The sequence below is a fragment of the Alligator sinensis genome, unplaced genomic scaffold (genome assembly GCF_000455745.1).
Source record: "Alligator sinensis unplaced genomic scaffold, ASM45574v1 scaffold680_1, whole genome shotgun sequence".
Lineage (NCBI taxonomy): Eukaryota > Metazoa > Chordata > Crocodylia > Alligatoridae > Alligator > Alligator sinensis.
Genome location: NW_005842508.1, coordinates 392595 through 409264, shown reverse-complemented (window position 1 = coordinate 409264; position 16670 = coordinate 392595). Strand labels below are relative to the sequence as shown.

Sequence of the window (16670 nt, the reverse complement as noted above, 5' to 3'; positions counted from 1 at the left end):
CTGCCTATATAAATAGATCAGTTCCCTACTGGCAGGCTAGGCAGTAACATTGCCTGGCTGCAAGGCTTTACATATCATCCTGGAGGTAAGGGAGGAGCTCTAGGGGATGGCTAGGAGGCTCCTGGTCCTGGGCATGACCTAAAACTGCACGTGCCAGAAGTAGGTGGCCTGGTGGAGCTCTCAATGGCATGGGAGCCCCCAGGAAATGCCAGGCCAGTTATCACCCTGGTGAAAGGAGGGTTGGGGCACCTTAATAACCCTAGCTCCCACAACCGGCTGGGTCACCCCATAGAAGGGTCAGGAAGGTGGACCCAAGAGAGAGAGGGCTATAGACTCACAAGCTTGATTTGAAATCCCCTGACTGGTCAATGCTGGGGCCAGGACCAGAAGGGTCAAAGGGCCAGGGGCCCACCACAAGGGACGCCCAGAGCTGAAGGCCTGGGATTCTGACTCGCCTGGAGGTGAGGCCAGGCCAGTGTAGTTAAAGGTCCTGGGGGGACCACACCCATAAGGGGGAACAGATCAAGAAGCTAGGCAGCCCTGAATGAAGGCAGAGTAGGCTGCCTGAGGAGAGGAACCTAGATGGGTGGGGGGGGTCTGATTGGGAGGATTCTGGGGCCTAGAGTGGGGCCTGTGGATGCCATCTGCGAGGCATAGGCTGTGGTACAGGGGAGATACAGAGCCACAGATCGCACCCCCTGGCATCAGGGCAAGAAAATGGGCAGCCTCCCACCTAATTAAGATCATTAATTAGATAACAACAAAGGTGTGGCAGGAGAAGAGGTGGGCAGTTGGCCCAGAACAGGTGGGTGGGGCAATTGGTAGATGAGCCCAGAGAAGATCCCCTGTTACAGGTATGTATGTATATGATGCAAGGTATAAATGTATAGAAATAAAATATAAATGTATCTCCCTTCCTGTATAAATTCTATAGTGTAATATCCAATATAATTATAAAATTGAAAAGAATAAATCAATGAATATAGTAAGAAAATAAAAGGGTCTAGAAGAAAGCAAAAGGTATTCTGGAATCCCACTTGCTAGTAGGAAATCATTCAAATCAATGGTAGTAGTAGCCTTCATTGTCTAAAGCTCCTGAACTGCTGGAAGACAGCTCAGTAACTGTCAGACCCCAAGGGAGAAAGCAGGCCAGTTCAAACAATGCTGCCTTTTATGCTGTTTTTCCATCCCTCCCCCAGAGCACTGGGATTGGAAGGGACCTCAGGGAAGGATCACAGTCACTGGCTAGCTACACCTGTCAAATATCAGAGCAGTCCTTCCCCTGACCCCTTCCCCACCTCTTCGCTCCTCTTCCCTCTCCCTCGTACTTTCTGTTTCCCTGCAGGCAAGCCCAGCTTGAGCTTCAAAACTCAAAATGTTTCAAAACTTTCAGAATGTTTCAACTGCCCTTGTTTTGTTTCAAGGCTGTTTCAAAGCCCTTCGTTTTGTTTCAATTTCTCTGTTTTGAGATCAAAACCAGACAAAACAGCATTGAAATGAAACAGCTGGTGAAATTTTGCACAGCTCTAATGCTACCAATGTTGCCAGTCATACTTTCTGACTGCAGCGGAGGCACAGCTAAAGTCAACTTTTCACACTATTTTTGTTGTTGTTGTGGTGGTTTGTTTGTTTGGTGCCCTTCGTTTTGTTTCAATTTCTCTGTTTTGAGATCAAAACCAGACAAAACAGCATTGAAATGAAACAGCTGGTGAAATTTTGCACAGCTCTAATGCTACCAATGTTGCCAGTCATACTTTCTGACTGCAGCGGAGGCACAGCTAAAGTCAACTTTTCACACTATTTTTGTTGTTGTTGTGGTGGTTTGTTTGTTTGGTTTTTTTGCGGGGGGGGGGGAGTGGAATTGGCACACACAACTGTGCACCCAAGTTGCATGTGCTGCCACAGAATTCTATGTTAAGTTTGCATGCACGCAAAAGAGTTTTCAGATTCAATATTCTATTATTTGGGCACACAAGCAGAGAGAAAAACCCAGGGCATCAACAGAAACCACCCTGAGACATGGACAGAGGAAAAAGCTGCTCTACTGCCTGTAAATTATTAACTATCACATGTGTTCACTTAGCAAGGATAAGCTATAGCTTTCCTTATACAAAACAAACTGGAATCCTTTTTCTTTTTTTCTTTGGTAGTTTTTATCTTTTTTATCTCATGCCAGTTTTAAATCGGTATAGTTCCCTTCATTTCAGCATAGTAACTCATGCTACATGCAGCAAGTTGAATAGATATACAGTATACATAGAATGTAAAATTCCAAGTTTACATACATAAGCTGTGTCTACAGCAGGCATGTAAAATGCTATATATGCGCAAACATACTAATGTTACATGCATATATTGCTTATGTGCATCTGTACATGCTATACACACAAACACACACTAAAAGACGTCTAACACTATCACTACCTTACAGGGCAATTATCAGATGATGAGAGGGATTTACCTTCCATTATGACCAAAAAAAACTAGACAAACCCATAGATCTTCCATTACATACATACACATATCAGATTTGGATATAGACATATGTGGACATACCTTTCTTCTACTTATGAAGAAAGTATTCATTCTCTAAATACCATTCACATTATATTTTTTCAAACTTTCTCCATTCCAGGACCTCAGTTTAGCTAATTACAGCTAATTTGACTATCACAGCCTGTTTTCAAGATAAGGTTGATTGTTTCATACACACAATTGACAAAATAATAATAATAATAATAATAATAATAATAAAGCAAAGCCACAAGGAGTTTGGTGTAATTTCTATCTGTAGGGTAAGCTTCCACATGGAGTAAGAAGTGTCCTAGCAGATCAATTTATATACAAGTCCAAGCACTGCAGAAATTCTCTCTTATTGCCAGTCAACTTCTAAATCAAACCATTTCCCCTGGTATTGTATCTACAGGATATTTCCTGGGAAGTAGGGTGGAATGTTAGCTACTCTCTTTCCTAAAACTAAATTAAAAAGTTAATGTTCCTGTTGCATTATTAGGTCTTAAGGCACACATGCCATCCTATAGCAGTAAAGCTTCTCTCTCCTTCAAATAATTTGCCTGATGAAAATATTTTGCTGCCTTGTTCATAAACTTTTTGATCCAGCAATCTCCATAATGTAACCTAAGGAAAAAAAGATCTATATTTCCCTCACATTTACTTACCTGTGAGTCTGCATTTATGTACTCAGAACTTCTTTGTGTAGTTTCTAGCTGTAGGTTACGCTTCCACATGGAGTTGGAAGTGTCCTAGCAGATGAGTTTATATGCAAGACCACACGCTGCAGAAATTCTCTCTCATTGCCCAATCAGCTTTCAAATAGAAAACTTTCTGGACACACCTTATTTTTCTTCCAGAGAGAGAGAGTTTTTGTGAGAAAGAAGGGACAATGTATGTACAGATTTCTCAAACAGGGGAAATGACTGCTAAATGTGACTAAGGTTCCTTCTTTATGACGAACTATAACTTACATAGGTCTGGCTGCTTGTGGTTTCAAAGTATAGCTGTATTTCCCAATTACCACAAGAATAAGCAGAACTAATGAGAAGTTATAGAAGCTATTTTAATAAAGTTATTTAACAACTAGCTAGATGCTGATCTTCACATCTTTGACTTTAATACGATTGCTTATTAATTTTCATGGACATTATTACAGGTTCTGATTTTCCGCCTCATTCACTCTGCTTTAAATGTTTGTAAACCCAAAATGGATCATCTTTTTTCTGTTTATTTCTTAAAGCATTACAAAATCCACTGTAAAAATTATGTTAAGATTTAATTTATAAGTGGCATGGAAGGAGTTTATAGATGTTTTAGGCCTGCTTTAGTAATGTTAGCAAAAAGGATAGTATGCCCAACATGGCTATAAGCACATCAGCAGAAAGGAGTTGTCTATATGTACTAGGCTGAATTCATTTTGACCCAGGCTATCTGGAGCAACTACAGCAATGATGTTTTACTCAATTATTGGACTTCTTAGCACTCCAAGAAACCATACAATGAATAAATAAAGCTAGCATAAAGGGTTTATCATGTCAAACATTAATCTTTGTTAACTCTTCAAAAACTCTTAATAAATTGAAACTTATTATAAAACTACCATTTTATTTATCAAGTTTCAGCATATTTCCACAGCTTAATATTAAGATCCTGGGATAATTCTTAAGAAATTTAACCCACTGCTGATATTATGACCACACTGCCTTTTTTTTAGAAATGGAAGAGACGGAAGAGGAGGGAAACCTCCTGTCTGTATCGACATACTTTAAACACGGTGAAGCAACTGCTTGTTCCTGAATTATACCTGCTCTGAGAATGGAGAGAGACTTCACATTTGCAGGATAACAAGTAGGCACCTGTTGCCAACATTACGTTAATTATATTAAAAAGAAATAAACTATAAAGGAAAAGGACATGCTATGAAATATACATTGCTGTCAATATTTATTATTTTTGCTTAAGCAGGAACATTGCACCTATGCTGACTGTGGCTGCCTGGCCCTGAGCCTGATTCTACACCAGTTCAACACCTGACCTTTGCTCTTAAGCTAGCTGCATCTCCAAAATACAAGAAAATCACATGAAAATTAGCCACAGCATAGCGATGCTCTCAATACCCTACACAGTACAGAAATATCCTCTATCTTGGCTTGGGACTCCCCTACTCTGAAAGAATATCCAGTAGCTTAACAGACCCTCTACTCTACTTTCTTCAGTAAAGAGAAGACTCTGGCCTTATAAATCAGTGGGTTCTCAACCTTTAACCCTGTGGGTGAAATTCAGCATTCTGGCCACATCTGGGGCACCAGACCAAACCCATTCCCCCCACCAGTCCACAGAGTGACCCCACATGGTAGCATAATGGAGCACATAAGACTACCGGATCCAGCCCACAGGGTTCCCCATGGGTCCAGAGATTTGGCAGTAGGGGAGCAGCAATTTATGCTGATACCACTCCCCTACTACCAACTTTCCATACCTGTGGGGAAAGACATGGGGCAGATGACATGGCTTCACAGATCAAAGACTGGGCAACACTGCCTCAGGTCTTACATTATTACAGATGGAAAAGGCTATCAGACAGTAGCCCCAACTCTTGCCACAAGACGTAAATTATCTGTCTGGGTGCTAACAGGTCAAGCAAAACAATACTTTAAATTTAATTTAAAGACTGGCTTGACCTGTGACAATCTTCCTTCTCATATAATAGAGTCACTTGTGATCCCATAATAGTTTTGAGGATCCAGTTGAAAACACAGTAAAAAAACCTAGACTTTATCAAGTGGAGAAAGAACAAAACTGATGGAAAAGACAACTGAACTCTAGGTCAGGGTATGTGCTTGCCAAACAGGTCAGACATGTTCATTCCTTTTGGTGGATATTCCATCTGCCAACAGTCACCACCAGAGGATGGGAAGGAAAGAAGCCCCCCAGAACTACATCATCATTCATCAGCCTGGATCAGACCTACTCAGAATTGTTCTGAACACAGCTCAGCTGCTTTTCTGAGAGGTCAGTAGAGGATGAATCTCTAATCTCATGCAATCACCCTAGAATGCTAAGCTTGAGTATGAAGGATGTGGGTGGAAAAGGTCTGCGTGGTGTAGCTCTGGAGGAAATGAAAGATTCATGCTGGGTGTTTTTGACCATTGTGTGCTGAGAAGGCCATGTCATATTGTGAAAAGCTTTTCCTGCTAGCACCAGCTATAAACAAAAATTTACTCAATCCCTATTTGCATTCATAGACTCTTTTAGGGAAGCTGGTGTCATTGAATAGTTTGGTTCTGTATTGCATTCATTTGATAGTGACCAAGGTGCTGGAGCACATCAGGGCAGCGCCTGATTCCCATGCCAGGATAAAGGCTTGTCTACTCACAGTATGTTTCTCCCCATGGATTTCTGGTCCTGCCCTCTGGGCAGCATGAAGTACAATGCCTCTCTCAGTCACCCTGTTACAGGAAGATGGGCTTTTTCCTCACTAGAATATCACAGTTGAACAAGAAACATCACAAGTCTTGATTATTACTACCAATCCTAGCCACACTGTAGGGAATGTATCAGTAGGTTAAGTGTTCCTGTTTTACAGATAGGCAAATAGAATAGAAGCTCAGACACATGGGAAGACAAGTGCAGTTAGCAATGCAAATCAGTTCTTGTGACTTCCTGACCACAACTTTTTTTTTGAGCACATCGTAGAGCAACTTTGATGCTATATAGTGGCAGCTTGTACCGAATGAATCATCAAGGAACTCCACTCAGATGTACATTTCTATTTATTATTTCATTCAAGAGACACATATAGTTAAGTTGACTGAGCCACTATCATATGATTAAGTATAGAAGAGATCTGGGTTGACTCATATGACAGACTAGGACAGCCATTGTGAATTCCTGGAATTTGCAAAGTAAGCCCACACAAAATAAAACGATATTGCATCACAAAATGTTCTATGCCAATTGATTTTTAGCAAGTCTAGTTCTAATTTATGGCCCTGCATTAGTTCAGAACTGCCAAATGGCCCATTGGTAGCTGACAGAAAGCTGTAAAAGAAGAGGTGCCAGCTCTAAGAAAAAAATCAAACAGATGGGAGGGTAGAAATGAAATGAAGAATAAGAGCAGGCAGTCCGATTAGCCTTACTGCAGGCAAGACAGCCAAAGTACATGAACACTTGGCCCTCTGTTGCAATCCATGGCTCTGGGGATGCCGGGTGACTGTGAATGGGAGCGCAGTCATTTCATTTCATCCCAAGCAGAGGGGGATGGGGCATGCTCTGCTAATACACGTAGCATATTTTGCCAAAGTGTGGTGGCTCAGTATTGTCAGGCCTGACTTCATCATGGCTATGCACAGGATGAAGACTTCCCCTGAACTTTTATAATGCCCTTTCACTTTCTCCGTCTCCTTTATTTTTAGAGGGAGAGTAATACTGTCCCATCTTTCTTCTGTTAAATACTACTGTGAATATCATTCTGAGTAGCACTTGCCACCACTGTGCTTCAGAACAGGCACAGATCAGATCAGTGGCTCTGCCTGGAGTCCATGCTCAAGGAACCTATCCTCATTTGTTCAGGTCCTGCAGGATGATTAAGTTGGAAGTATCTCGATGAAAAAGTATCCTAGTCCTATGGAGGACCGGATGGAGTTGGGACAAGGTAAGAGCTTCAGAGCTTATTGCCTGCAGTCTTTAAAGAAGAAACACTTGAGAATATGGTAAGAAAAGTATGTTTATTCTGTAGTCATTTAACTTTCTGGGTGCTTGTGTTTCTATTTGTTCATCCGTAAATCAGGGATAATGAAGCATCCCCTACTTTGAGGCTAGGCTTGCTAGTAATAAATACCTGTGGTGTCTTTGTTTAACTGTGATATTCTATAGTGAAGAAAAAGCCCATCTTCCCGTAACAGGGTGACTGTGAGAGAGGCATTGTACTTCATGCTGCCCAGAGGGCAGGACCAGAAATCCATGGGGAGAAACATACTGTGAGTAGACAAGCCTTTATCCTGGCATGGGAATCAGGCGCTGCCCTGATGTGCTCCAGCACCTTGGTCACTATCAAATGAATGCAATACAGAACCAAACTATTCAATGACACCAGCTTCCCTAAAAGAGTCTATGAATGCAAATAGGGATTGAGTAAATTTTTGTTTATAGCTGGTGCTAGCAGGAAAAGCTTTTCACAATATGACATGGCCTTCTCAGCACACAATGGTCAAAAACACCCAGCATGAATCTTTCATTTCCTCCAGAGCTACACCACGCAGACCTTTTCCACCCACATCCTTCATACTCAAGCTTAGCATTCTAGGGTGAGTGCATGAGATTAGAGATTCATCCTCCACTGACCTCTCAGAAAAGCAACTGAGCTGTGTTCAGAACAATTTTGAGTAGGTCTGATCCAGGCTGATGAATGATGATGTAGTTCTGGGGGGCTCCTTTCCTTCCCATCCTCTGGTGGTGGCTGTTGGTAGATGGGATATCCACCAAAAGGAATGAACATGTCTGACCTGTTTGGCAAGCGCATACCCTGACTGAGTGTTCAGCTGTCTTTTTCCATCAGTTTTGTTCCTTTCTCCACTTGATAAAATCTATGTTTAATTGTTGTGTTTTCAACTGGATCCTCACAACTGTTATGGGATCACAAGTGACTCTTTTCTCTGTTATATGAGAAGAAAGACCAGCAGTGTAAGGATGTGCCTGGGCCAAAGCAGAAGCGGCCACTTCTGGTTGTTGTTGCAATCCCAAACACACATGTGCACCTTCCACACAAGCTGCCTTTTTTCATAACCCTCCCACAAGTCAGCATCCAGTGTGGTTGCACATATTGCCTGTACCCTATCCCTCCAGTTATGCCACTGGGGAAGATCATCATGTAGTATATGGCAAATTATTCTATTATTTTACCTTCTAGCACCCAGACAGAAGTTTTATGTCCCATACTAGCAAGGGAAGGGACAATGATCTACTGCTCTTAGCTACTTTTCATAATTCACCTGCTATCTCCAGTTACAAAGTTAGATTTTCTTAGAATCATAAAAAATGACTGAAAGAGATTTGTCATACAAGTCTCTGCTCAAGGAAGGATCATTCCTTTCTAAACCACACCAGAGAAATAACTATCTAACCTAAAAACTTCCAGCATTGGAAATTTTACGACCTTTCTATACAATGTTCTACACTCTTTAATCATGTTTGTAGTTTGAAAGTTCATCTTAATATCTAACCAAGTGGCAAGTTAAGCCCATTATTTCTTTTCCTGCCTCCAGGTGACAGAACAATTTTGAGTAACACTTGCCACTGAAGTGTTTCAGCATCCTCTTCATAATGACTTTTTGTGTTGGAAGATGATCTCTTCTCTAAAATAAATAATCACTAGACTTCCACCTGTCCTGGTGGACAGAGATGCCCTACTGAAGCAAAAATCCATCTTAAATGTAACAGGTTAATTAAAAGTGATCAAGTTATTCACAATCAACCAGAAAGTGCAAATAAAAGTTTAAGGGAAGAGGAAGTTAAGAGCTGCCATTGCTTCTACCTATGGCACAACTAATTAGAGGAAATGTCTATTTAAAAAGCCTGTACCTGAAAACTTGTCTAACACCCCTCACAACAATACAGTTGGTCCAATACAAGATATCACCAAAAAATCCTTCCATTTTGCATGTTTCCTGGACCGTCATAGCTGCAAAAACATTCCAAGACTACTACAATAACAGAGGCCTTATGATCTAATGCAAGTAGGTGTCTCTCATCATAAGGGATCCTGATTTTCTCCAATTAAAAAAAATCCCCAATTTCTAGTTTAAAAAAAAGTAACCCAAATCCACATTTTTCCATGATTTAAATGAAACACCACAGATAGATAGATAGATAGATAGATAGATATATAGATAGATAGATAGACAGAGGTGTTTCATTCTAATCACAACAAATTTGGATTTGGGGTTACTTTTTTTTAAACTGAAAATTGGGGATTTTTTTTTAAATCAGAGAAAACCAGGCTCCCTGCTCATCATCTGTAACAAATGGGTTTGGCTTATCTATACAAGCTGAAGCATTAAGGGGGAGAAAAGAACGTATAGTCAGCTGTGTCATTTCTCCAGTTTGGTCAGAGCTGCAGTGCACCTGCATACATTTTGCTGGTTTCAGTCCAGCTGGAGCTTGTCGTCTCAATCCAGACTTTTCTGCATTCTGTTCACTAGTACTGCATCCATGTAGTTAGCGGTCAAATATGCTGTATGGACTTATGAGTAGCCAAAGCCTGGTAGAAGAAATAAATAATTAAGATAAATAGGGCTTCTTTCACTGTTTTTCATTTGATACAGAAACAAACCATGCCAAAGGATTCAATTCAAGGAATAAAATGGCAATATGGACCAGCATGATATAGTGTAGGTATTTTGCTTGTTTTGTTTCATTTTCTTTTGTTGTGTTTAGTTCTTCTTTATACAGTTTTAATGTCACATGGTGTACAGTAATAAAGATGACAAAGGGTATGCTTTGGTAGGCCTACACCTGGCATGGGCAATTATTTTGGCTAGAGGGCCACTTAATCAGTTTTGGTATGCTGATGAGGGTCACAAGGGTAGCCCTGCCCCTTGACAGGTTCCCTGCCTCCTGGTCACCATCTTGGGACCAGAAATCCTGCTCCTAACCTCCGACATTTGCCACACAAAGTCCCTCCCCTTGCCCCCAGAAGTACTCTGGGGTGGGGCCTATCAACTTGGCACCAGAAAAAAAACAAATCATGCACTAAAAGTGAAACACCTACTACCTACTATAACTTATTTTAGTTTTATTACAAAAAATATTGTTTTCATGATTTGTGTTTGCATAGTGTACATAGAGGTGATTGCATAGTAGCTCAAAAATAAAGTCTTAATCTTGTATATTGTGTGTGGGGTGTGGTTGGGAGTGGGTGTGCATATGGTAGGATGTGTGTGGGTGTAAGTGCATGTGTGGGGGGGGTCGTGTATATGTAGTGGGGGTTGTGGGGGCAGTGTGTGTATGTGAGGTTTGTGGGGTCTAAGGGAGGGTGTGAGGACCTCCCTCCAGCTCAGGCAATCACTGGCAAATGAGTAAGATAATCTTCCAAGGATCTTAATAGTGAGGCCACAGGTGGCTCCATAGCCCAATTCTAGATCCACATGTCTTGTCGCAGTGAGAACAGATGTTTCCAGGAAGGGTGGGCACTGTGTTGCTGACCGCATAGAGGTGATCCCACTGGATGTGGTTATCCAACCAGGAACTGATTGAGGCAGGCTATGGTTGGGGCACCTTTTATAGCTCCCTCCCCATGTGGCGGGAGCAGAGTGGCTCCTAAATAGGACTGCTCAGTCATGGGTGCAGCTGCTGAACTGCTCTTCCTGCCTCTGTCCTTGAACAAGACAACTGAAGCAAACACCCACCACATACGTGCCAATCCATGACTAGGAACTTCCAGATGTCACAGTCCTGTCCCCGTCGCCACTCACCAATCGCCATAGGACTTTCCTGTTGTGCAGAGGAGATGCATAGTTTCCATAAGGAAGACGCCTTTGTGTGACTTCTTTTAGTGTGAGGATATTGCCAACAAACGCATGGTCCTTGACAGATAGGGATTGAAGACCCATGGCATAGAATCCAAGATGATTGAAGACCCTTGATCTGCTTCAGCTTTCATCCGGCTCCATAGCCGCTGCAAAGGGAGTTATACTTTTCTTCTGCCTGGTCTGCCTTTGAGGTCTTCTTGGATCATTCTTAGTCAGGAAACCTACCTCTCGACCTTGCCACCATGGGTTACCCTACCAGAAGCATAAAGCTCCTGATGGCATTGGTGTCCGGATCATTGGAACACACAAGCCTCTCCACCACTACAAGGTGGCAATCCCCAGAGAGGGACCCCCACTCCACACTTCCCCCCATGGCACACAGCCGCCACCACCACAAGCAGCAGCAGATGGCAGACCCTCAGGGCACTCGTGGCCCACACAGGCACTGCCACCCAGTAGCATGCAGCTCCAGCCAGAGCTTCATGCAGCAGCAAGGAGCACAGCCAGGCCAACCTGCTTCTATTGTGCAGGGCTACTAGCAGCACATTTGCAGCTCCCAGCACTTGTGCACCCTGAAGGGAAGCTCCATGCGATGGAGCCAGTTGCCTTTCCCACTCCCTGCCACTATGTGCAGATCCCGGGACTCTGCCAGGAAGCAGGGGGTGGGGGAAGCAGCCAGCTCTATCATGTAGGGCTTACCTCAGTGGTGCATGAGTGCCAGGAGCTGCATGTGTGCCGCTGGGAGCCCCACACAATAGAGATGGGCTGGCCTGGCTGCACACCTTCCCACCACGTGCAGCTCTGGGTGGAGCCACTCACTGCTGGGTGACAGCACCTGCACAAGCCACAAGTTCCCCAAGGGCCCACCACCTGCTTCTGTTAGCTGCAGAGGCTGTGTGTGGGGAGGTCCCTGCACTCCCCTGCCCCCCCCCACACTCACACCCTGCCCACTCAAGCTCTGTGTTCCCACAACCCCACTGGGTACAGGCTCCATGGCCCCACACTCCCTGCCCAACTGCAGCTCCCCCACACTTCTGTTGCTTTCCTAAAAGTAACCCCAAATCCACATTTTTTGTAATTAAAATGAAACACCATTTATTAGTTGTGTTTTATTTAAATCATGGGAAAATGTGGATTTGGGGTTACTCTATTTAAATCAAAAATTTGGAATTAAAAAAAAAAAAAATTGGTGAAAACCAAGATCCCCGGTAATCAATCAATTTAATTTTAGTGTAGTCTTCCTTGAAGATTTTGAAGTTCTCATTACACCCCAGCCAAATAAATCTCCAGAAAAGAAAGGGTTTACATGCTTGATCTCTTAGGAAAATATAATCAGAAAAAGAGACTGCCTCCCCCCTACCCCTAGCACCACCACCCCCGCTCCCTCCCCACACACATACACATTTTGTTTATTTGTTTAAAGGAAATACCTACTGTCACCTTGTAGGCCTTTTTCTGTATCTCAGCACACTAAAAAGCCAAAATATTTTCCTCCTCTCCTCCCCCACCTTCCAAGTTCACATGAGATTTTAAAATAACTAAATAAACCAAACTTTTATCACATAAAATATGCAGGCAATGAGATAATAGGGACTGTAAAAGACAATACACTTCAACAGTTGGCAATCTCAAACTCACCTCTTGCCAAGTACTGGATATCTTAGTCTCGCAGGTCATAACATTATTTACAGTAAGACCTGCATTTATAAAACAGCTCTGTCCTATATCTTGAATGATCCCAATGTGTTTTACAGATGTTAAAATTAAATTCAGGGATATATACAGGTATTACTTTAGCTATCATTACTATTTGGACATTTCCTTGACAAACTATAGCATTATTTATTAACAGCATACAGCAACAATATACGAGAGGGGGAAAATATTGCATTCAACTCAAGATACAGGGAGATAAACTATGTAGATTTCATGTAATTGCTGAATTTGCTCCTGAATTGGAGCAATGGGAACAAGAGTGATATTTTAAAATATAAGATCATATTAGCAGATGGGTTAAAAAGCCCACCCAGGGAATAGGAAGGGCATTTTGGAAGAACAACAGAGAAAAACCCTATGAGATAGTTTTGTCTTGTTTTTTAAATTAAATGTAACTATAATTGTTGAGAAATTATTTTTATAAAGCAGTGCAAGTCAGTTTTAAATATATGTAATATAATGGGAGGACACCGCACAACTGAGACAATTTACAGTACATTATAGGTTACTGCATTATAGGTTACTGTAAGTATAAATGCTGTATACATTTAATACCAATTATTTGTTTTCTTTAAATTCATCTCAGTGAAATCATTCCATCCTACTGACTCCATCTTTCTAGAGAAGACTGAATTGTGAATACAGGCCAAACAACTTTCCATTTCTTGCTGCTTCTTTTTTTAATTCTCTTGGATCACATTTCTGTGGTGTGTATTAGTTATACTAATGCAGAAATGAAATACATTTACTGGCTGTCGTCACAGTGGGTCTGTTTTGATTTCTTACAGAATATTAGTGGGTAATGAATCAGAGAACCTTCTCACAGAGCAAAATGAATGACAGTATAGACCCAAACATACAAAACCCCAAGTTTCAGTTCTAATCCAAGTAGTACACATTTAGTTGTGCACATTAAGTCGCATGCAAAAAAGATTGGCAGGTAGAAGATATTGGAGACAATTTAAACGGGTGTAAGAGCCTCACATATGTGTGTGAGTGTGTGTGTGTGTGTGTACATACATACATACATATACACATACATTATACACACATACACCTTACTATGCTAAACACCATGGCGGCCAACAACAGAACAACAATCTGAATAACACTTAGAGTGGTCTACAAAAAAAGTATGGCAGTCTAGGGTTATCCCCATACCTGCCCATCTAGCTATCCACCAATTGATTCTGCCCCTAGCACCCTTCCTGACCCCAGTCTTCTGACCACCCTGTCCCCATCACACCTATCCCAGTCCTCAAGAAATCCAGCTCTTCAGTCTCTTGTCATTTCTGCTCCACTGGCTTTGCTAGTTTATCTCCCCTTTTGTTGTGCCATCTCCAGACCCTCCATCAATTGTTCCTGCAGTGTCTGAATAAAATGTAGCCCAGGTAACTTGGGTATATACTCCCCTTCTCCAATTGAAGGGGATTGTTAGCTCGCAGGTGTGCTGTGGGGTGGGAACTGCAGACCACTCAGTTTCCCTATAGAACCAGGTCAGGACAGTCAGGGGACTTAACTATATACAAATTTATTTACATTAACTTATCACAAGGGAAAGGAACATGGATATAAAACATATGTATAATATATATATTTATACGATATCTAAACCAGTAACATAAACAATACTGGATCCTATGACCCCAGCTGACTTCCTGCCCTTTGGGCGGGGGGCTGGACTCGATGATCTTCTGAGGTCCCTTCCAGCCCTGATGTCTATGAAATCTATGAAATACCCTCTAGGTAAATGACATAAAACCTTATACCAGTGCTCCAGATACAGGTAAGTCACAGGTAAAGTATCTGATCTGAAACAGATGAACCCTAAAGATAAACTCAATCCCGAGGGGAAACCCCAATGCCCTTGGGCTTTTCCCAAGCCCTACAAAGAAGCTGGTAACTTTCGGGGGGGCCCTCCCAGTGGGACCTCCCCTTTCAGGAGCCCTTAATAACTAACCAGGGGGGACTCCCCCTCCCCTGTGGGAATCCTCTTTTCCCTGCAACTCATGGCTCCCAGGCCTGGAGGGTGGTCCTCGTCCTCTGTGCCAGACTGTTCTCTCACCTGCAGTGGGCTTCGGGAGGGGGGAAATCGCTGTCCCCTGGAACAGGGCTCCGCTATGCAGGGCTTCTGGGACCTCTGTCTGGGCCCCATCTGCTGGCTCAGTTGCCCGATCACTGTCTGGCTGTCTGGACTCAACCTTTTGCTATGGGTTGGAGGCCTGGGCTGCCTCGTGCAGCACCAGGCTCGGTCTGCTCCCGGACCCTCCATGCAGTGCCTCCCGCACCGAGCTCCCAGCCTCGTTCCGGGGTTTGAGGACCTGAGCCGCCCAAGCGCTCCATGCACCATGTCTCTGGCCACATGCCAGAGGTTACAGACCTGAGCCGCCCCACACAGCTCCCAGGGTCTGGATGCCGTGCTGCACACCGAGAGCCTAGTTGCTGGAGCCATCTGTCGTTCCCTGCTGATGGAAGTCTTCAGGGTCTCTTCAGGCTACTGCTTCACCCTGCTGAGCAGCTCTTCTAAGCCCCACTCTTCTCTCTTCTCACTCCCGGATGTGTTCTCCGGGGGGAACTCCTCTCCCCCTCTCCCCCCCCCTCAGGAAAGGGGTGTGACTGAACTCCTCGTGCTGCCTCGTAATTGGGGGATGAGCTCCACCAATCAAAACAGCAAGATTTCAAGCCTGGGACTCAACCCAAACTCCAAAAAGCAAGCCTGCTACAAAAATATGCCCCCCAAACCTATCATTTCTACCCTACTCTCCCTGCCACATCTCTGCCCTTCGGGGGTTTTCAATAGCCGCAGGCCTTGAGGGGAGAGCAGCTACAGTTGAGTTCCTTTCTCACCTTTCAAGCCAGTGTAATGTGTGTGATATTGGATGTCATGTACTATAAAGTTGTAACATGAACTACAATGCTAGAAGCCTCCAAGGACTGGAGAAAGGAACTGTTGTGTGAACTGCAGCTCCCAGAAGTCTCCAAGGGACTGAAGGAATGGACTGCAGTGTGCACTACAACTTCCAGAAGGTGGCAGGAGGCAGGAGAAAGCAGAAGGAGCAGCATTGGAGTATGGATTACCATGGCAGAGAGAGACAGACACATGACCAGATAGGTTCAAAAGAAATGACAGAGCTACGACTGAGTAGCGGGGCTCAGACATGGAGCCCAGGCAAACAGCAGTTAAGTATTTTAAGGGACCAGAGACTGGTTTGGATCCTGGTGGGGTTGCGGAAGGGTTTAAGGTTCTCAGTTGTGTACATCATGGTGTTAGTATTATCTACTAGTTACCTGTTCGTGGATGATTTCACCGGGGTCACTGTTTACTTCCTGTTACCCAGACCCTAAGCATATGTACCTTAATGTTAATATTTATTTAGCTGTGTCTGTCCCCTTCTCTTTAGCCCATTGGCTTGTCACCCTAATCCCCAGCATCTCCTATATAAAAGTGGGAGTTTCTGTTGTTGCCTCCCTGTGCCAGTTTCTGGGGTTGCAGGATTTGGTACACCAGGGGGGCTTTTCATCCCCTTACCTTCTAACCAGTACAGGCATTCAAAGTGGGGATCAGGGAAGCTATCTGGTTGCTCAGAGGCAGGGAGTGAGAGGAGGGAGTGGAGTCACAGTGGGCTCTATTCTACTGCTTCCATAGTGCTCTTGAGACTATCACTAGGGAGCATACCCGGCCCACATACTTGTGCCCAGAATCTGCCAAACCCAATCACTAGGCAATGAAACCTCCCTAAAGTGTCCCCTGCCTCTACTATCAGAAAGAGAGCTTGGGAGCAGCAGAAGGAGGAGCCTTCCAGGTGATTTCACTGTCCTATGTCTGGGTCAGGCACATACAGAACAGGAGTGTTAGGTGAGGCCAGCTTCCCAGTGGTGTTCTCAGGAGCATGACAAAAGTGGCATGCATAT

At 43.4% G+C, this 16670-nt stretch overlaps 1 protein-coding gene across 3 annotated transcripts in view; it reads right to left on the bottom strand.

Annotated features, from left to right (window-relative positions):
* LOC102377367 (interleukin-1 receptor type 2) overlaps nt 1–16670 on the bottom strand; it is a 41839-nt gene that overhangs the window by 20843 nt on the left and 4326 nt on the right. Inside the window, exon 2 of one of the 3 annotated variants that reach the window (XM_006031508.2) lies at nt 9645–9772. The exons of 1 other annotated variant lie outside the window; for it this stretch is intronic. In XM_006031508.2, the coding sequence (XP_006031570.1) occupies nt 9645–9646 (2 nt within the window). In that variant the 5' untranslated portion in view covers nt 9647–9772. Of the gene's footprint in view, nt 1–3179; nt 3293–9644; nt 9773–16670 lie in introns of those variants that run through there. One more of the 3 variants, XM_006031507.2, reaches the window with a different exon arrangement.